Consider the following 20,795-nt stretch of genomic DNA (forward strand, 5'->3'; position numbering starts at 1 on the left):
TTTATGAACTGACAATATGACAAAACGTTTGCCGAATTTCATATGTTGCGTAACGAATCATATATAAGACACGTTCATGTAATGCACGGGCATATACACGTGTATCTTACCCTGTACTTTTGTTATTGTCAAGCTGTTACACAACAAATATATACACACTGTCAGTATAACCTACTCTAAATTAGGTTACCCGCGGCCAATGCCCGCTTATATGGTTTGCCCTTTTAACCTTTGGTAATCATGACGAGTTTATTAATCTCCAATTAGGGTTAACCTTTTAAATACACTGTCACCATCCACTATTTGTTACTTAGAAATCATTTACATCTAAGGGGCTTTTCAGCGTGTAAAATAACTGTCAGTGTAACTATTATGTATTAGTGCTTGTTTCAGGCGTTTTTAGGCGTTTACTCTTTATTCTTTATTCAAACAATGGTCAGCATGGCAGCAGTACATAAAAAACTAGAGTTCCACGATCTCATACCTTCGCCAAATGATGTTGACCTTTATGACTAAGAAATGATAGATTTTATAGATTAATCCCCCTGATTGTGCAAATAGGATCATCAATTGCATGAATATATCTGTTGATCTTATTCTCCACCAATTTATCAGCTTTTCTTGGGGTATACTGGCCTTCTTAGGCCTAGTTCTTTGATAGTTCTAGATCTTTATACCACAAGAAAACCTGACCAAATGGAAATCCTGACAAAATGCATAGAAAGGTCCAAACAAGGATAACCTCTGCTTGGAGAATAAGCGAAACGAGGTCTTGTCTGTTTGTCCAGTCGTCTGAGGCGTAATTCTAATATTTGCCCGGGACTGAAGGTCCGACTGTTCTACTTTTTATTAGTTTTCCACTTGGAGATATTCGGGACGATCCAACTGCCTCACAGGGGGAAAGGTTAATACAAATGAAAAATAATACAAATAGAATTGTAGAAGCAACTGTTAAAAATACAGAGTTTGGATTATTTAAAGACGACTTGTGGCGAAGAAGATAGACATGACGAATGAAAACGATGGAAAATGGATTTAAAGAATGTAAACAATATTCTACCATCCCTCCTGCAGCTGGTATGGTTATAGTTGGTCTCATGCATGGCATAGTTGCAAACCGACGATGGTCAGCACAAATGTCGTACAGCCTCACGTGCGTGTACACGCGAATGTAACGTTCTGTAGCACAGTTCTTTTGTGTAAGATGTTAAGGTATTGCCAAAGTCTTACATTATCAGCAACATGCGACATGTGCAATCTGTCGTAGTACCCTCACCTATGTTGAAAGAAAATAATGTACCTCACCACATAAAGTTTTATAAATGATTCGGTGAAATATTGCAACTTTCAGACGTATATTGTAAACTGTTCTGGTTCTAGCTTAGTGTAGAAAGCTTAAGTCCATTCATTCAACTCCGTAAGAGACAGTAGATAGAAGTGAAACATCTACCCATCCGTTTATTATGATATCTTTTATTATTACTTCTGATCAGAATTGGTTCATACCAAGGAGGTTATTATAGGGGATAACCTACTTGATAAAACATAACCTGTGATTTAATTAAGTTGATTCATCCATAGTCTTGTGCGTAGGTTAATTTTTCTGTACCAACGTGTCTGTATGTTTAATTATACACCTTACTTTTGTTGTGTCATTCTAGTTCTGTCTCTTCAGTCTAACTTATAACGCCCCCCGTCCCTCCTAGCCGAAGCAGATGTATCCGTCCTCGTCGGTGGAACAGCAGTGATGGCGTGTCCTGTCGATGACGTCAACGCCTACAGAGTCACGTGGACAAAAGAGAACAGTCTATTGGCTGAGGTAAAATCAAAGTATTCTTAGAACTTTCTGTATATGACTCCAGTTCCCCTTACCATAATAATAATCGATACACAGACAACGAAGTAGAGGAACAACATATAATCTACTGATTACTATGAATGAAAAAAGCTTAGGTATTACTAAGTAGCGTGATATATAACATTTTTACTACAATTTATACTTCAGAGTTCAGATCAAATACATGTACATACAATCAAACTGTGACTTTTGTTTTGCCGTACCTTTAGCCATCTTCAAGGTGATTGACCCATTGGTTTTGAACACGTGACTTCAGTGGAGGGTTAAAGGTTAAATTAAGTTGATTTCATATAACCTTTCAGATACCACAAGTTGGCACGCCCCTCATCCCTCCGGCCTTATCAGGTAGAGTAAGTGTAAACGGAAGTGACGTCATAATCCAAGGGGTTGAACTTCTGGACGAAGGCTCTTATACCTGTGCTGTACTGGATACAAGTTTCACTACCGAGGTCTCAACAGTGGGCCTTCTGGTTAGAGGTATGTACATGTATTTCCTATGAAAACTGCTCTAACAACATAAACTATATCATGGATCTTTAATTTGTTGCCAGTTGCTTACTGGTTATGATACTTGTGCGTTTTGCTTATCCCGAGAAAGGAAGTATTGTTTTGGGTAGATGTGGTAGCCTGGGTTCCATCCTGGTTAATAGTAAACTATCCAGGATGGAACCCAGGCTACAGATGTGGTATTGGTTTGTGCATCTTTATATCGGGACAGAATAGGTTGACATCACGTGGGTGGGAAGATTGACAGGCAGGAAATGGGGTGAACTGAAGGTCTCAGAATCTGGCTAAGAGCGAGCAGGAATTAGTGGTCGACATGGGGGGAATTTAGGAAGCCAAGGAATCCGGTGACCATGTAATAGCAAGGATGATTCTTGTGCGAAAGATGCAAAAATGTCATAGGTGCAAAGGTACAAAAATCGGCCATTTGACTCAGTGTCAGGGACGTTTTTTTTCAGATCCACAACGTTCTTGTACAATTTAGATTCTTGTACAAAAGAAGGAAAAACTTGCTATAATTACATCGTTTTTGACATGTATGACTCGCTATTTTCCCTCAAGTCCAGCCCCAGACCCCGGTCATCACGCTTTCTGGTTCCCCGGCCGCCGGTCAGCTGCAGCCCGGCACGAACGTGACGCTGGTCTGTCACAGCTGGTCAGGCCGTCCGGCAGCGCAACTCACCTGGTACAGGGACGGACACCTAGTCAACGGTGGGTAGGAGTGAGAAAACCATCACGAGAAACATATAACTGTCAATCACAATTAGCCAATTAGCCATTCAACCAATGATAGTGTGACAATTAACAGTTCGGTTAAGGTGAGAATGGCAGCTAGGAAAACGTAACGGTTTAGCCTCCCCAAACATCTGCTTGGAACATATTGTATGTCTGGTCTAGGTCATTGCGATTCAGCACCAAGGACAGGGACTATTACTCCATACTAGTACTACATATAGGCTTGATCAATAGAGCTTATAGAGGTTATTTAGGACAAGTCTCTATTTCTCTCTGTCCGTCTGTCTGTCTGTCTCTCTCTCTCTCTTGTTCTCTCTCTCTCTGTTCCTCTCTCTCTCTCTCTGTTCCTCTCTCTATCTGTCTCTCTCTCCTTGTGTATGTCTCTCAGTTCCTGTTTCTCTCTCTCTCTCTCTCTCTCTGTTCCTCTCTGTTTCTGTCTGTTTCTCTGTTTCTCTCAATCTCTCCCTGTGTATGTCTCTCTCTCTCTCTGTTCCTCTCTGTTTCTCTCTCTCTCTGTTTCTCTCTCTCTCTCCCTCTCTCTCTCTCTCTCTCTCTCACACACTCTATCTGGAGGTAGTGGCTGATGACCAGTCCCACGTTTCCAATTTCCAGGCACCTATCTAGCTGTGCACGACCCCGACGGTTTTGGCAGCGCCACCGTGACGGTGCCGTTAACAGTGACGGAGGCGGATGACGGTGTTGTGTACGAGTGTGTGGCGTCCGGCCCGGCTCCTATCGTCACGCAAACCGCCACGGTTACACTGGATGTCGCGACAGGTGCGTCCGAAAAAAATTGAGGTTGACATTCTTTAGTACTTCCAGATGCGGAAGTATTGTTTTGGGTAGCTGAGCTGTGTGTTTGTGCGGTGGGTGGGTGGTGGATTAACAGGAAAGATACGAGTTCAAAGTTGTCTTAATTTAGGAGGGATTATAGGTCGACATGGGGAATTTAGGAAGCCGAAAGTCTGGCTCCTTCCATTTCATTAGTATGAAAAATGTTGAAGTAGACAATAATAGGAGACACGAAAATTTGGATATGTCCAAGTTTTTGTGTTGGAAATTACAGTTTAGACATCCTAAATGATGATTGGAGATATTGACGGCTCGCCTTTTTGCCAAGCAATGAAATGGGACTGTATAGCGCAAAGCTCCGACTAGGCAGTAGTGTTTATTTGATAGGCACCCATGTATCAGTGAATGATACATGAATGGCCGGCATGCTGACCAAATTTGCATGTTCTGAAATGCTGTATTTGTACCATCTTAGCACCAGCTGTTATCAAGACGACCGTACCATCACATGTGGACTCACCTGGAATAACAACAGACCTACCAGGTAAGTCATGTATCTAGATATAAATAGAAAATCCATTCAAACCTAGAAAGGCTTAAACAAACCTAGACGCGCATGAGCAATCGTGGACATAAAAACGGTCTCCCTAGCAAGCTTCTGAGGCTTTTTGCTTATCATGTACTATTTTATGATTGTGCATACAGTATTCCGATTTGTAACTGACTTCTGATAGCCCTAAAGGCAAGTAATAAAAAAATACAGGTTTTAGTGTTGCTGAATGTTTATTCATTTATTTATTTACTTTTTTCTATTTATAATGTTATAAATGTTTTTCTCAGCCGGTGGAGTGGCGGCGCTAGCCGGTTCTAGAGCCCTGCTGTCCTGTGACGTCGGTAATGTGCCGGTGGCTAAAATCACCTGGGAGAATGACAGGGGGCTGGTAGCTGAGGTAAGGACAGTACTTTTAGTGTAGACTCTACCAGGCTTCAGGAGAAGGCTGGAAAAAGTAGAAATTGGCCAAACTTAGAGATAACATGCCGAGGTATTTGGTCCGTTAGAGTACATTTTACCACACTCTGGTACGGCAAAGTGCTCAGTAGCACAATATCATCATGGCTTTTAACACAGCCTGTTAAAGTATGATGGAAATCTTCGTCACACATAACACATAAATGCGACCTATGGTGAAGTTGCATTTTATTATCATCTATAGAAAGAGAGCTTTACGCTTTGTCTGGAACATTACAGTTTTACCTTTTTTCCGGGTGTGTGAAAAGGATTTTTTCCAAAACATATTCATGGATTAGCCTTTTAAATACAGATTGATAGACCCAAAATCGAGTGATCAACGTACACCAAGTTTACACATCTTAATTAAAATGCTTTTTTTTTATTTTCTTGAAGCAAACGACAGGATCAGTTGCCCTGATTCCCCCCGTACTGAGGGACAGGGTACAGGTGAACGGAAGTGACGTCATCATGGATCCGGTACTGGTGTCGGATGAGGGCCAGTACTCCTGCACTGTTCTACACAGGGACACGTTCCAAGAACTTACCGACACTGTGGACTTGCTTGTCAGAGGTACACATACTGTAAAAGTATTGCTAGTACTTTTTATACCCTCCAAAACAAAGATCAAAACTTCTACAGTAGATGTGTACTTCGTGGTCGATCCGCCTGATGACATGAACCAGACTGTCTGTTACCATAGTAACTAGTGTTGGGTTACCTCATGTTGCAATTTTATTGCAGGAGGGATTTAGACTCCTGCCTGACCATATACATGTATATGAATGTGTTAAGTAAGAATTAACAGAGCAGACCATATGCGAAGGTAAACGTTAACATTATGCATTATTTTTTGCTTTGCAAATGTTACCTTTGTAGTTCTTTGTTCAAACTTGTCATAAACGAAAAAGATGACCAAACTCTTGCTATTTTTCCCCCCCAGTCCAGCCCCAGGCCCCGGTCATCACGATCCCAGGTTCCCCGGCCGCCGGTCAGCTGCAGCCCGGCACGAACGTGACGCTGGTCTGTCACAGCTGGTCAGGCCGTCCGGCAGCGCAACTCACCTGGTACAGGGACGGACACAGCGTCAACGGTGGGTAGGAAGGAGGGAATTTGGATAAATGGATGAGTGGATGGATGGATGGATGGATGAGTGGATGGATGGATGAATAGATGGATGGATGGATGAATAGATGGATGAATAGATAGATGGGGATGTCATTCTTGACTAGCTACGCCAATACGAACTTAAATTAGACGTTCTGCCGACGTACTCTGCACAATATATTACGGGTTTTGCACAGGTGCAGTTTTTTTCTATAATGTACTAACGTAAACAATAGCCTGGGTTGTAACATTAAAATAACACTTCAAGTTCAGTTCGTCTTGCTTAAGTTCTGACCGTTTTTCTCTCACGTGACAACAGGTGTGTACACGTCATCCGCTGACGTAGACGGTTACGCTAACGCGACCTTAGCCGTGACCTTGACGGTGACGGCGGCAGACGACGGCGTGACGTACGAGTGCGTGACGTCAGGACCTCCGCCCGTCGTCACAGAGAGAGTAGAGGTCACATTAAGGGTTCTTCTTCCCACCACTACAACAGGTCAGTCTATGATGACGATTATAGCCAATCATTTTGTATTAATTTATTAATTTTACGTCATTTTTACCCAGGGTTGCCCATTCAGTAGTAACACTGCTTGTCAGTGGGGCCCTGCATCATATACATACATAATTAAACAATATGTGAAATTTATAAAGTTAGCCTGGGTGCCATCCGATTTGTAACGGCAGCCCCGATCGGGTGGCACCCAGGCTAGCATAAAGTCACATACAAATGAATACTGATAATGACAATGATAATACTGAAAAAAACATTAACCAGCAAATAACAATGACAAATGATAATATCAGAAATGTGTAAATTCATAGTCCAGTCCGTTCCAATTTGTCATTATCGACATTTGTCTTTATTGTAGTGTTGCTCGCAGTAGCTAGTCATTTTGACTTGAGTCACATCGTCCTTCAAGTTTTATGAATAGAAAGATTGCTACCTGCTGAAGACTCGTCAACAGGGACTAGAGAAAAAAAAATCGTCTTGAGTGCTGCCGACATGAAGAATTTCGCACACTCTCAGGAAAACGATCTTCTCTCTTGTTGATAAAATCTAAAGCTAAGACGCCGCGCTTGAATAATCTACATTCGTCAACATGACTATTTCCTGTTTTCGTTACCCGCAGTAGTTACAACCACAGAAACTACAACGAGAGAAACTACAAGTACAGAAGATACAGCGACTACAAGACGAACTACAACGCAGAACAGCGACAGCCATGCTACAGTACCATCAGCCACTGGGACGGTACAAACGACAGGAAAGGGAGGTAGGTTCAGTTATTAAATTTGGAGTGATTTGAAGTCAGAAAAAAGTCAGATACACGACTGGGGGGTGAACGTGAGTGTAGGTTGACAACAGGTGGATGGGAAAGATTGACAGAATGACTGGAGTTCTAAAGGTCCGGCACAGAAAATGAGGTAAACTTAAAGGTGATAAAAACACAAAATACTTCCTGGGAGTCCGAAAATTCTTGTTTTTCCATGCATTATGTGCATTTCAGACCAAACAGATGAGTCACACACGACACGCACGCCTCCAGGCGGAGGAGTGGTAGAAGCGCAGTCGGGAACTCCGCTCTTGACCGAGCCGCAGATCATCCTGGTGGTGATCGGGACCGCCATGTTACTGGTCATCCTCGTGGCCTCAGTCGTCGCGGTGCAGAAAGGGTGCTTCAGGAGCAAGTGGGAAGCAAACTTGACGACCGGCAGTATAAGTGAGATGTTTCATATTTATGTTTATTTACAGATTATCATGTTTACCTTCGCAGAAGGAAAACATATTGTTTTTGCTCTGTTTCCTGTTCTTCTTCTTCTCCAAACCAATAAGGTCAATGACCGGAACTAGACGTCTGTCACCATGGTAACTAGTGTTGGGTTACATCATGTTGCAAAAAGCAGGAGGGACTTAGACTTCTGTCAAACCATATATATGAATGTGTTTGAGTATGTGGAAACACAAGCAAACAAACAGATCTTGTTTCAGTCTTATTTCTTTAGTTATCTGACCAAATCGCTGATGACATGTTAATTTATGCACGCGTGACGTCAGAGACGGGTCAAAGGTTGAAGTCTATATCGGCCCCCGTCCCGGCTGAGAGAAGGCTGTTTTCCTAAATAACGTTGTCTCCCGGTGCCTACAGGCCAGTCGGTGGGGAGCAGCTACAGGGCCAACATCCTTTACGCCAACGCCGGAAACGGATATGACGGCCCTGCCAGTGAAATGGAGATGAAGAACAAAGAACTCATCAAACCTCCTCCGGAAAAAATCATTTAAATCTAGAAATATCAGTTATGGTGCAATCACATTGGCCATAGGTCGTCGCACGACGTTGTGGAATTTTAAAGCAGATTGTGGCAGAACCAACCGCCGACAACGATACAACACAGACATTTTGGAAATAAGGATGTAAGACAGCCATTTTCAAAACAAGACAGCTAATTAAATTATGCAGCAGAACACTGGCAGGACTAGTCCCCTGTCCTCAGTTTTGAATCGTACGACGATCATACAACGTCTTTACATCGTACAATGACACTTACGAGTAGCTAAACATTACGTTTGTAGTAGTAAATGCACATTCTTAGGTACTTTACTTCTTTACATTCTTAGGTAATCAATATTTACAGAGGTATTTAAAAAGTTTGTCAGAAAATTTGAAAATACGTTGATGACCTACGTGTATATTTCTTAACGCCAAATTTCTAGTAGAAAGACGTCAAATTCTCTAGGGTTTAGAACTAGTATTTAGTGGTATTTTTAAACACGACTTCTTGTTTTTCCTCTGGTATTTCAAGTTCTTGACAATGGAGTCGTCACCTGTTGTGCCCCTTTCACGCCCACAAAACCACCCACCTCTTCGAAAGGGAAGTAAAAACATCGGGAGAAACTGTCTTGTCCAATCGCATGGCGTGTCACAGAAGGCATTCCGTCCGTCATTCAGTCTAACCAACTGTGGCGACCCTATTGTTGACCTGAAAAACTTCGTTTTCACCAGACCCCTGAGAAAACCAGCGGGCGTGAAGCCAAGCAAAACATGGCTTAAATGTTTCACTAGGGCTTTAGACAGGTTGAAGAGTTAGGCTATGTATTAAAGTTGTCACATTTTGTATTTAGTTGCCGTTTTGCTTCAACTGATGTATTCAATTTAAGTCCAGCAGTTCGTTTCACATACAAATGTAGCTAGTGGGGGATATAGTAGATCAGGGAACCGTGTTAACCCCTTGAGAGCCTCGCCAGGTGAAGAGTTGGACTATGTATTAAAGTAGTCACATTTTGTATTTAGTTGCCGTTTTGCTTCAATTGATGTATTCAATTTAAGTCCAGCAGTACGTTTCATATAGATGAGGGATATAGTAGATCCGGTAACCGTGTTAACCCCTTCAGAGCCTCACCAGGTGAAGAGTTGGACTATGTATTAAGTAGTCACATTTTGTATTTAGTTGCCGTTTTGCTTTAACTGATGTATTCAATTTTAGTCCAGCAATGCGTTTCACATACAAGGAGGATGTGTAAGATCCAGGTATCGTGTTAACCCCTTGAGAGCCTCGCCAGGTGTGCTCAAGCAAGCGGTTGATTGACAGTATTGTCCGGGGGTGTTGGGTGTCAGTCTGGGCATACAGAGTCTCGGTGTTACAGTGTTCGGTCAAGACTTCCCCAACCGCCTTTTTTCTCCACATTTCTTCCTGTAAAACCTTGCGAAGATGTTGCTGCGAGTGTGCCTTGCGTTGTGTCTTGCTGTTACAGGTGAGTTTACCTGTTTTCTTACCTGTCTTCATCTCAGGAGAAACGCCTTATACAAGAGGTAGTGCAGAACAGGTGCTTGAGTTGAGGTAAAAAAAATGGCGGGCTTTTGAGATTTCTATTTAAGGTCAACAACGCGTACTGTTTGCGGTTAGAAAAACTGAATTATAAACTGATAAAAATCCGCATCTATGCAAATTATACTTGATACAGTTTGATATGAAAGACTAGAAATGAAAAACTTGATTATGACTTCCAGCGTTCAAACTGAGGAACGGTAAAATCTGTTTCACTTTTGGCGCCCCCCTCCCCAGACCCTATTTTGAGCGCCATGTCGACATTGATACCATCTACTACACTAAAAGTCGATTTTACACTAGCTTGAAGAAAAATCTTTTTTCAAACCCCAATATCTTTCATGATCTACACATAGAGATACAGTATTCAGTCACTGCACTGCACATGCATATGCGAGCTAGAATTAGGAAAAACATTGTAAAATGTTAGCTGGTTTTCAAATATTCTTTCATCTTTTCGAGTGTAAAAAGTGCTAGCAGTTTATTGTACATCTACGTAACATAGAAGATAGCCAATGCGTGATAACGGTTGTTCTAACTTCAAGGACCACCCTAAGCTACGTATTAACCTGTTACGATAGTTTGCTCAGACCCCCCTTAGGCGTATTGGAATGTCGTAATCGCTAGACCATGCACTCATAGTATCAGTTATATTGGGGTTTTCTCTCAAATTTCGTTTGCTTTTGCTCCACTTTCCTCTCCTTCGTTTGTTTCTGCAAAGTTGAGCAAATATCGTAAGATAAGAAAAAGGCTGTACATGCGGTAGTGTAGGTTATGTACAGGTGGGTATGGTTTTGTTTCCTTCCATGCATGAACGCTGCTGACCCCCATAGAGCCTCTCACAACTGGACCGTTATCTTCAACAAAGCAAACGGTCCGATGGTTTAGATTGTTTGCTTCTTTCTTCGGCGTCTTTGCCAAGCCAAGCATTTTTGTAATCAGCCTGCGATTACATCGCATATATTATGTTCATTTGGTAAGAGAATTGAAATTATTTTTCCTTTTTTTTAAAAAAACGTTATAGCTAGGGTAGGAAGTAGGATTTGTGATCTCCCACCAGCATTACATATATGGTGTGAATTAGATCAATAAAGGACAGAGACCCACATGTTTCTGACTTAGTCTTGCTCAAGCGGTGGTCGAATGTGGACAGTCATTATAGCAGCCTCTTCAATCTATATAAAATTGGTGGCAGCGGTGGGATCATTGAAATAGGTTAAAATTGAATAGGTTTCGATGACAGAAATGTACGGAAATAACGTGAATACTTACAGTTTATCAACTAGGCTAAGAATGGCAAAGGTTTCATATATATTCCTATCTGTCGCATTGTGCGACAGATAGGTCCAGTTGGTTTGTATTTCATGTCTTTGCTCGTGGTTTTTGCTTCCTGGGTGGATGTAGGCAATTTCTTAATTCTGGTAAACTTGTCAAATGTATATATCATCTAAACTAAAGCCTTTGAAAAGCTAAGGCACACGCCTTTGAAAACTTGGTTCTACACTAACAGAACCTCTAATCCTATCAAGCTATTGTGACTGAAATAACAAGGTTTTGCCAGGACTAAACCCCCATAGTGGGCCCCGGTCTGCGTTTTGGTATGTTTCTTTTCATTCCTGAACATCTATTGCTGTTCTAGCCTTTATTTATTCATTTCAAAAACAACTAAAATTGGACTGCTGGCCTCTTTTCATTGAGGTTATGAGGGAAGAGGTCAGGGTCAAACAGAATATACCAATATACCAATGTACAGATTACATGATAAAGTCCTACATCCATAATCATACCAAGAACCTTTAAATAGATCTATTTGAAGCTCCTTGACCATATAGCCATTATATACTTAGTATCCTTACATAAACATGATATTACAACACCATGAAACATTACTGTGCAGGTTTTTGACAAATATTTCTGCCATTTGCCAAACTAAAAAGCTGCAAAACCTTTTGTCTTAGTAAAGGAGTGACGAAGTTTTGTTTTACACAGCCAGGGGTGTAGACAAGCGGTATTTTTTCTTGGTCATTTCAAAAACTGTACTAGGATGATAGAGAAAGGAATTGTGGCAAGACTAACACTGGGAAAAATGCATAACAGGTCCTTGGAAGAATACTGAAATTGCGACAAAATCGGCCATTACTAGATTGTAATACAAGAACTGTACAAACGTTACCCCCCCCCACTTCCCTGATCCAAAACTTCAACAAAAGTCTGTGTAACGTTCCCGTTAGAAGTGTTGACACAGACACAATATGGGGAACAGATCTTAACCATGCAAAACGCCAAAGCAAACAACTTCAGTTAGTCATCTCATATACCTTACTACCTCATACCCCTCCCACACCCTCAGTGTGTTTGTTTAACAAAATGTAACTGTATCTTTTTCAATAGCTTTTTTCCCGCGCACATGTTTCACAACATTTCTCTTTGTCAGTAAACTGTGCCGTACTTTTGGGGAGGTAAATTATCACGTAGAAAAGAGAAGTTTATTAGGAATGCGAAATGGTAAAATGATTTCGATATCATTTGATAAAATGATTGTTTGAAAGGATGACGTCATGTCTAAACATTGTGGGGTGAGGGTGTAGCGTGTAACCAAATCTGAGGTCAGCAACGGTCATCTCAAGGGCATATACCCCTGAAAAAACATGGCGGACGACTAAACGAAGACAATCAAAGCTTTCTTCTATTTATGGTAATTGTTAGCCACCATGGAGAAGAAAAAGGAACTTATTATTTTGTGTACTATCTGCCAAAAAATTACAGTGATGAAAAATGTACAGTAGACTGAATTTTTGGCTACTTTTTTGGCTGGAAATTTCATGTTGTCCTTGACACGCATCGCCAAGGTCATTACTTAAACAATAAAAAGTGGAACAGGTAGTGTCGTCAAGAGGCGGGTTGGAAAAATGAACGGAAACATTGATACAAAGTCTTTTTTTCTTACAAAGGCAACTCTTTCCAGTAGTATGATAGCAGGAAAAATATTGAACAAGCAAAAAAGTATGTATTCTACATCTATGCATGGACGAAAGCGTAGCCCCATGCGGTACTCTTGCTCATTGATTTAAAACAGTAAGAAAATAGAAATTAATTTTTTTTTTAATGCAGCCATGGTATTTCATTTACTAGGCTAAAGTCTGTACATCTCATATACTATTAACATGTACGTTTTGTACGTTTTTTTATATATCTTTGACGTTTTTTCTCATAAAGGTCCATAGAAAACTAGTGCTCAATCGAGAGGCTCTGGAAGGGGATTACAGGATGCCGGATGATTAGTGGTTAACATGGGGGAATTCAGGAAGCCGAGGAGTGCATAATTACCCCAATTTCGTGTTATATTTCAGTCGCTGCGGAGGACGTGAGCCACGAGCGGGGACAAAGCCACACGTTCGAGTGTACCTTCCCGATCAGCGCGGATAGATACATTCTCAACTGGTAAGGAAACAACGAGTCTTATGGAAATCAAGTGTAGCCTTTGCATACTTATTGAAGCAGCAACGTTGTTGTGTGTGTGTGTGTGTGTGTGTGTTTGGTTGTATGTGTCTGTTGTGCCTGTACGTAACTCTTATTATTTTTCTTCTGTCGTTTTTACAGGATGAAGAATGACGAGTCGGTCATGAATTACTTCACTGGCGACCCAGCTCCGACCTTCACCGGTGACCTTGAGGACCGCGCAGGCGTCAGTCTGGTAAACAGAAGGAATCTGGAGATCCAAAACCTTCGGTAAGTAGAAAATACAAACTTGCTAATAGTATTCACCAAGCAGAAGTTTAGTGAAATACAAAAATATGCTTTCTTTTGGTTTATAGCAGTAGTGGTCCTCGCAATAAGCTCTTGTGCTACACCAGAGTAGGGGGCGTTTCTACACACGGTGGTGCGTCTTCTTGGACGTAACGTTGTGCCGTTACTCTATGAACAGTTTATATATATATATATATATATATTATGGTAATAACAAGATTTATGTGGCCCCCTCCCCAGTTTCTGTAAGGGTATCACATCATGTTAGATGGTAATGTTGTCTGCACTCTTCTACAACTACTTCAACGGTAGCGTGCCAGAAATTCGGGGGGTTGTAAAAGAAACGTACAGCTAGTTTGGAAGGGACGAAGGGAGATTTTGTTACTGATATAATTGTCTTCGTCAGAAGGACTATGAAATTGTCTCGCCGGAGTGTGGGGAACTGCGGATTTTGCAATATAACTCTGGAAGGCATGATTCGACGTCCATGATTTTTGGCAGGCAGATTACCATTGTTGAGGCCAAAGTCGAGTACAAGTTTCGGCTTCGTGGGGGGTCCGTGCGTCACGTTAGTGCATCTTTTGTGTTTGTGGCTTGTTAGCAAAATAACTCAAGTATTTGTAAAATGTTGATTATAATTCTTGGTGTGGTGCTAACCATTGTCGGGACCAAGGTTAAATTCGTTACTGAGCTTCGTGGGGGGTTTCGTTGTGACCACAGGGGGCATTTTGTTAATTTTTCTTGTGAGCAGGATAACTTTTGTATGTGTGGATGGAAGTTAATGAAATTTGATAGGCATGTTACTGTGGTGGTCTCCAAGATTGAGTTCAAAGATGAGAGTCGTGGAGGTCGTTATGTCCCCGTAATAGGACCTTTTGTGTTTAGAAATCCCCCACCTACATCTGCTTGGAGACAGCCGACAGCTGGATATAGCCGTTACCGTCGGGGAACCCCATAATGGGATGGGATCAAATGACGTTACATTGAGGGATTGTACTATAACTTCAGCAGGGGGAGGATAGGTTGGACATATGTCAGTTTATTTTCTACGGTCACACCAAGTAATTGCTATGGATGACGTTTACTGGAGACCTTAAATCTAATTACCTTAAATTTAAGGCAAGCGCGCAATAAAAACACGAAAAACCGAAAAACGAGATGCCTAGATTTGGAATATACTAAATGTAGAAGTACAAATGTTAGGACACAAAGAACACAAGAAACAAGTCTTCTATTTGTCATAAAGACAAATTAACAAAACAGCAGTAGTCACCCTGTTCTGATTCTTTCCTTTATAACATCTTCTCTTATTATATTTTGCGGCGCTGTCGTGACACTTTCAATACAGTAAGAATTTCTTGAACGTTTTTTTTTTCAGTAACAGTCCAAACTCAAATAACGTTAGGGGGGGGGGGCTAACACGGGTGACGACGCATCTGTATAATCTGTGGCAAACCGTTTCAGGGTGTTCTGTACCATAAAATAGTGCAGAGATTCTTTTGTTCTTTAGACCAAATTGATTATTAAAAAGAGTGAAGAATACGCATGTTAATTTCTCTAGAACGATGTACCTCAGACGAAGACATGAGATCTCCGACCTCTAGTTCTATCTGTGTTTTCTCAGGATCTCTGACGAAGGGGAGTACTACTGCAGCGTAAGCGAGCTCGGAGAAGGCGGCCAGAGTGGCGATGGGATGCGGTACCAGCTGGTGGTGTATGGTGGGTAGTATTCCCTTGACCATGCCTCTCTTCCAATTCAGTCCTGCTGTTGCTACAAATCGCTGTGCTATTGTGTCATACAGTTAACTAATAATTTTACGAAAATGATACCATTTCATTCAACTAGACAAAATTGTGGATTCACTACTGAAAAAAGGACTACATCTGGATTTGTAACCGTTGATTGACCTTAAGGTCAAGTTGGCACTAAATGGTCTCCCTGAAAGCTATGGGACAATGAGTCCACCCACACAGCTACTGGAGGTATACCCACTTATGGGTTGTCATGCACAACAGTCTTACTACATGTACTAAGTGCATCAGACAATCTCATTGGCCGTGTCATAATTTTACAACGCACAATATTTTCTGGAGGTTTGACATATCCGACGCCTTAAACATTTATTTTATTACTCCTCTCAGTACCCCCTACGATCTCCGTGAGTGGAGGACCGTACGAGGCGGAGGTTGGAGGGAAGATGATGGTCACCTGCCGTGCGAACAGCCATCCCCCCTCCAACTTCACATGGACTAGTCCTCTTGGCGAAATATCACATGGGGCAGTGTTGGAACTCACCAACATGACCACAAACGATATAGGGAGGTAAGTCTTGTCTTTTTCCCTGCTTTTTGAAAAATCTAACGTTTCGTTATATATTCATAAATAAATATTGTGATCCGTTGCCGCCATATTGGTGAAGCACTTGTAACCAAGATGGCGACCGGTCATAGTGTCTATGAAGCCCCACCGTCGCCTAGCAACAATTGCCAAGTAACCCAATGGTACTTCCATCCTTTCCCAGGTACATGTGCATGGCAAACAACGGCTACGGGGTCGCCTCTGCGTATGTGGACATCTCCATGAAAGGTACAGCAAATCTGATTTTTTTTTCACTACAGCTTTCAATAGCCTCTTTAGCAGACTAGCGGATTGGGCAAACTAACAGAAATGCCAATACGAAACGACATACAATCAGAAAACTGCACAAGATAAGCCGAAAATGCCCAACCGTAAGCCTGCTTCATAGGCTATCTTATAACCAATTGCTGAATTGTGTGTTTCCTTGTGTGTTTTGGCTTTAACTACGTCAATTTTCAAATAAGATTTGGTGGTGGAGCTGATGCATTGTTAGTGGATTGTGCAGATTTGAGATGACAAAAATATTGAAAAAACAGTCACGGTCTTGCGCTTCCTTTCTATGCAGAAGCAAAAAATCTGGCAAATCCAGATAAATGAAGATCGGACATTCATGATTTAAAATTAAGTCATTTTTCATATACCAACATGGTGGACGCTCTGTCATGTTATGTCGTAAATACCTGCAAAAACACCTTTTGAAAATAGAGACGTGTAATATCTAGCTATAAATTCGACCACGCAAAATTTCACAATATGGGAAAATGTTTGATGCCCCAAATTCAACCTGTTGGTTTATGTTTATAGGAGAGATGTAAGATAAGTATTGACTGAAATTATCGATCAAACGATTAACAGGTTACGCCGCTCCATCCATGACGACTGAATCAGGTAACGTTAACATTACTTACCAATGGGACGCTTTCACTGACCTTCCGCCATCTTGAATTTCAAGGTCAAATGTGGTTATGTTGATAGGGGAGATGTAAGATAAGTATTGACTCTGAAATTATCGATCAAACGATTAACAGGTTACGCCGCTCCACCAATGACGACTGAATCAGGTAACGTTAACATTACTTACCAATGGGACACTTTCATTGACCTTCCACCATCTTGAATTTCAAGGTCAAATAGTAACTCGTTAGTTCTCATTGTAATATGAAAGAACTTGTCCTAGCAGGGCGTTAACTGTAGAAAAAATATTGACATTATGTTTTTCCACTTTGGGCAAACCAAAAAATGTGAAAAGTTTGAGATTGAGGTCGAAGGTTAATAAAAGCTGTTCACTGCACCAGAACGCATTAACAGAACCTGCTCCTTGGTTTGCTGTGTTGTTCGCGCTTGTTTGCGGTGCCTCCAGTTACATATACTAACCCATTTAAACCCAACCAGATCCATTGCTGTGCTTTGTCATCATTAGGTACCAGTGTTGGTATTAGGTTTTAGTATTAGCGTTCTTCTAGCATATAGAGCTTTGCTTTGTTTCCAAGCATCGTATTTCATCGTTTGGTTTTCTTATTCAAAAGCAAAGCAAATCAGGCTTTATAGTTAGAACACTCGCAAAAGTTTATTTTTTAAAAGCAGGCAATTGTAAATTTTGAAACAAATAGTAAACAGGAAAACGGATGGCAACGGCAGTGCAGAAAAAAATAAAACGTACATTTTTAGCTCATTTGCGCGGATGGAGCAACAACTTTATCCCATAATCCTTTTCGTCGACTCCATTGCATGTTGGGAGATGTAGGGTACTCTGGGCAGCTCAGGGCACAAATAAGTTCATCATTGCCATGGCAACATTTACAGGACTGGACAAACGCGTTGTCATGGCAATGGTGTTGCTTGCCCCATTCACTTGTGGGGGATAGAAAACATTTATGTTGCATTAGACCCAATAAATGGCCGTAGTCAGTCTGGCGTGGAAGCTTGCTCTGCGATGACCTCTCTTCTACCATCTCGCCCACGCTACATATGGTGGCAGCGGTGGGATCCAAGTCGCGCCATCGAAATATGACTGGTGCGCGTCTCCCAGCATGCAAAGGCATCCATGGAGTCGTAAATGGATATCACTATACATTGAGGTGGGCCTGAAGCACCCTAGGAAAGAAAGTCTACTATATCCTACATTGGTCCTTGCAAACTGCGTTGTGATCATCTTAGTTTTGAATTATCATTTCTCAGAACGAGTGGTGGGAGGAAGTGACGTCATGCGTGCCACGGGGCTTCCCATCATGCTCCTGCTCATCGCAAGTCTTCTGCTTCCGGTCTTCTTTTCTTGACGTCATCAAAATGGAATTCTGTGACAACTACAATAAAAGTAGTTGAAACTCTAACACATGTCTAAGGTCGAACCTCATGGCTTATACTAATGGCATTTCTCATTGAAATTCTCAGTTCAAAGACTTTTTTTAAAAACTGCAAAGATCTTTAACAACTGGAAGACTTCTTAAAACTTTAGCAGAGAATTCAACGACAAATGTCATCGGTACTTTAGCTGCTTTTGAACATGGCTTGCTTTTATGTTAAAAGCAGCTAACGTGTCTATGGTTTTCTTATTGTGATTTTACAATCTGCATACCCGGCCAGTTACTTTTACGGTAACATTTTTGTTCTCTGTAACAAGGAGGTTATACGTGTGTTATCTGCCCTGTAAACTCAGGGTTTGTTGTACTAGGCTGTCTTAGAAAAGACGTATCCGTCTGCGAATCTTCTGCTATGTTTAACTTCTGTGCTGTGACATTCTGTGATGTTTTCCTTCATTTGAATGCAGAAACAATTATATCCAGGTTTGATGTTGTGAATAATACCATTTTAGTGACATTAAATCGTACTATTCGTAGACTGGTTATGAGATTGTCTTTGAAAAGTTCGAAGTGTGTAGCATGTGTGATTTCAGAGCTGGATGTGACCTGTAGGATAGTTGATATTGTGTGACGAATGAAATCATGGTTTGTTCTACATTTCATTGTTTTATGCCACTTTCCTTGTCCAAAGAATACTGAAATTTCTAATAAACTGTTGTTTGAAACAGGATTTGCTTTTCTCCTCTTTATGCAATGTTCTAACACTGAGAGCGTTGTTTTTTAAAGAAATGTGATATTCTTATTACTTTTATAATCTTAATACTTATAGATATACATTTAATTGATTGAGCTTAATGATTCATTTGCATTTATATGCTACTGGTGTTAGGGCAAAGGTCACTATGTTATGAGAGCATCCAAACCAAATGTATACAGCCTTTTTCTTGGTATGTGTGGATAAACAATGATATTTCCTGGTTGAAGAGTTATTTCTCTCTCTATCTTGTTGAAGAAGAAACCTGGTTTTAGCTTCCCGGTAGAGCTTTAACAGTAAAGCTATGTTCTTGTGTTTTGGTGGTGTGTAAAAAGAGGTCAGAGGCCATACTCTCTCGTCGTACCTGTTTCCGATGATAGAAAAGTGCTCAGGTTTCTGGACTAAATTGACAATTAAGAGGTCGGACAACCCTGTCAGTGTTACCTTTCCATAGCTCAACACTCAGGTAGGTGGTTTTTGACAGCTTCTTTCTGGCATGTTTACCGTATATTTCTAAGAAAGCTTTCTATATTGGACTATCCCCTTAGCCATTTCAATTGTTTGCAAGCGGTTGTCTTTCTAATCGCAGTCGCTAGAGGCAACTTCTGCCCTGTAAGCCCATACTAGCACTTGGTATATCCATGGAGGTAGAAAACCTCCATGGTATATCCTGCGATATACATGTACCGTGTATTTCTAAGGAAGCATCCTATAGTAGACTATCCCTTTCGCCATTTCAATACATGTATTTGCAACGGGTTGTCTTTCTAATCGCAGCCGCTAGAAGGCACTTTTGTCCCGTAACCCCATACTAGTATTTGGTATATCCTGTGCCATACATGTACCTATTAGACGAAAGGTAGAGTGTGTACATGTATGATACAAGGACAATGGACATGAATACATGCCCTGGGGAAAATGCTGGCCAATGTTTTGACAACTCGGCCTTTTATAAACTGCACACGCAAACATGTTGACAGTTTCCTTATGTAAGTGCATATTTGCATAAAAAGACACAAAACCAAAACACTAGCTTCCTTTCCTTAACACAAGCCGACGTTTGGATGACCGTCTGTCATCTTCATCAGGAGTTATATGACTGGATTACTGTGAAATTCCTTTGAAAATAGTGTAAGCCATTAGTGTTTCAAGAGTGAGCACTTCCCAACATATCTGCTTGGAGATAATGCTATCACTAACAATCTACATATCGCCGTGAAAAGTACGTATTCCTAAACTTCCAGCTATCACAACACTGCCGCCCTGTTTATTGTTTTAACGGCGCCGCTCTTCAGGAGGTTTTGATGTGGAGAGATAGACGACAGGTTGGATCAGCGGCCATTTTGTTCCCGCCGCCATCTTGTTATTTTAGATCCGCCATGTTGTGATGACAGGTTGACCCGAACGGAGACACCTGTCACATGGTTCACATGCAGTGGGCTAGTCTCTGTAGCAGGCCAGGGTTGAACTGTTTAGGCCACACCAAGTAAATTCTATGGATGAAGTCCTCCTCAGACCCCAAATTTAATGCGATAGGGCGAAAAAAAAACAAGGCGGGTAAAAAAATTCCTACATTTTCAAAGTTTAACATCATAAACCTTATTTAACAAGAAATGATACCTATATTGTGCTAAGTTTATTGCCAACTATTACGACATCCATTTGTCACTGAAACAACTTTGTACAAATGGATCTGATTCGGTGGGAACATCACATACTAGTATTAAAGGAATGAAATACATCTATGCATCAAAGTACAAGACAAGACAATAAATCAGAGCCTTGTCTCACTTCATAT

The 20,795-nt window shown here is 41.2% G+C and overlaps 2 protein-coding genes across 5 annotated transcripts; both read left to right on the forward strand.

The window, feature by feature from the left end:
- The first annotated feature begins 1,723 nt into the window (after positions 1 to 1,723).
- Positions 1,724 to 9,611, forward strand: LOC109468383 (kin of IRRE-like protein 1). The gene is made up of 14 exons (XM_019766633.1): positions 1,724 to 1,819; positions 2,161 to 2,335; positions 2,924 to 3,073; positions 3,710 to 3,874; positions 3,999 to 4,004; positions 4,365 to 4,433; positions 4,730 to 4,839; positions 5,295 to 5,472; positions 5,843 to 5,992; positions 6,326 to 6,505; positions 7,143 to 7,286; positions 7,521 to 7,733; positions 8,160 to 9,256; positions 9,572 to 9,611. Exons 1-13 carry the CDS (start codon positions 1,748 to 1,750, stop codon positions 8,291 to 8,293), a joined length of 1,746 nt encoding a protein of 581 aa, XP_019622192.1. The 5' UTR covers positions 1,724 to 1,747; the 3' UTR covers positions 8,294 to 9,256; positions 9,572 to 9,611.
- Positions 9,612 to 9,615: 4 nt separating this feature from the next.
- Positions 9,616 to 18,973, forward strand: LOC109468976 (hemicentin-1-like). 4 transcript variants are annotated; one of them, XM_019767355.1, is made up of 9 exons: positions 9,616 to 9,763; positions 13,188 to 13,278; positions 13,438 to 13,566; positions 15,209 to 15,303; positions 15,727 to 15,907; positions 16,107 to 16,171; positions 16,799 to 16,831; positions 16,972 to 17,004; positions 18,122 to 18,973. In XM_019767355.1, exons 1-9 carry the CDS (start codon positions 9,721 to 9,723, stop codon positions 18,217 to 18,219), a joined length of 768 nt encoding a protein of 255 aa, XP_019622914.1. In that variant the 5' UTR covers positions 9,616 to 9,720; the 3' UTR covers positions 18,220 to 18,973. The 4 variants fall into 4 exon arrangements, with proteins under 4 accessions (XP_019622914.1, XP_019622916.1, XP_019622915.1 ...); XM_019767357.1 differs by lacking the exon at positions 16,972 to 17,004; XM_019767356.1 differs by lacking the exon at positions 16,799 to 16,831.
- Positions 18,974 to 20,795: the final 1,822 nt, after the last annotated feature.

The sequence above is a fragment of the Branchiostoma belcheri genome, unplaced genomic scaffold (genome assembly GCF_001625305.1).
Source record: "Branchiostoma belcheri isolate BF01 breed outbred unplaced genomic scaffold, Haploidv18h27 scaffold2, whole genome shotgun sequence".
Classification (NCBI taxonomy): domain Eukaryota; kingdom Metazoa; phylum Chordata; class Leptocardii; order Amphioxiformes; family Branchiostomatidae; genus Branchiostoma; species Branchiostoma belcheri.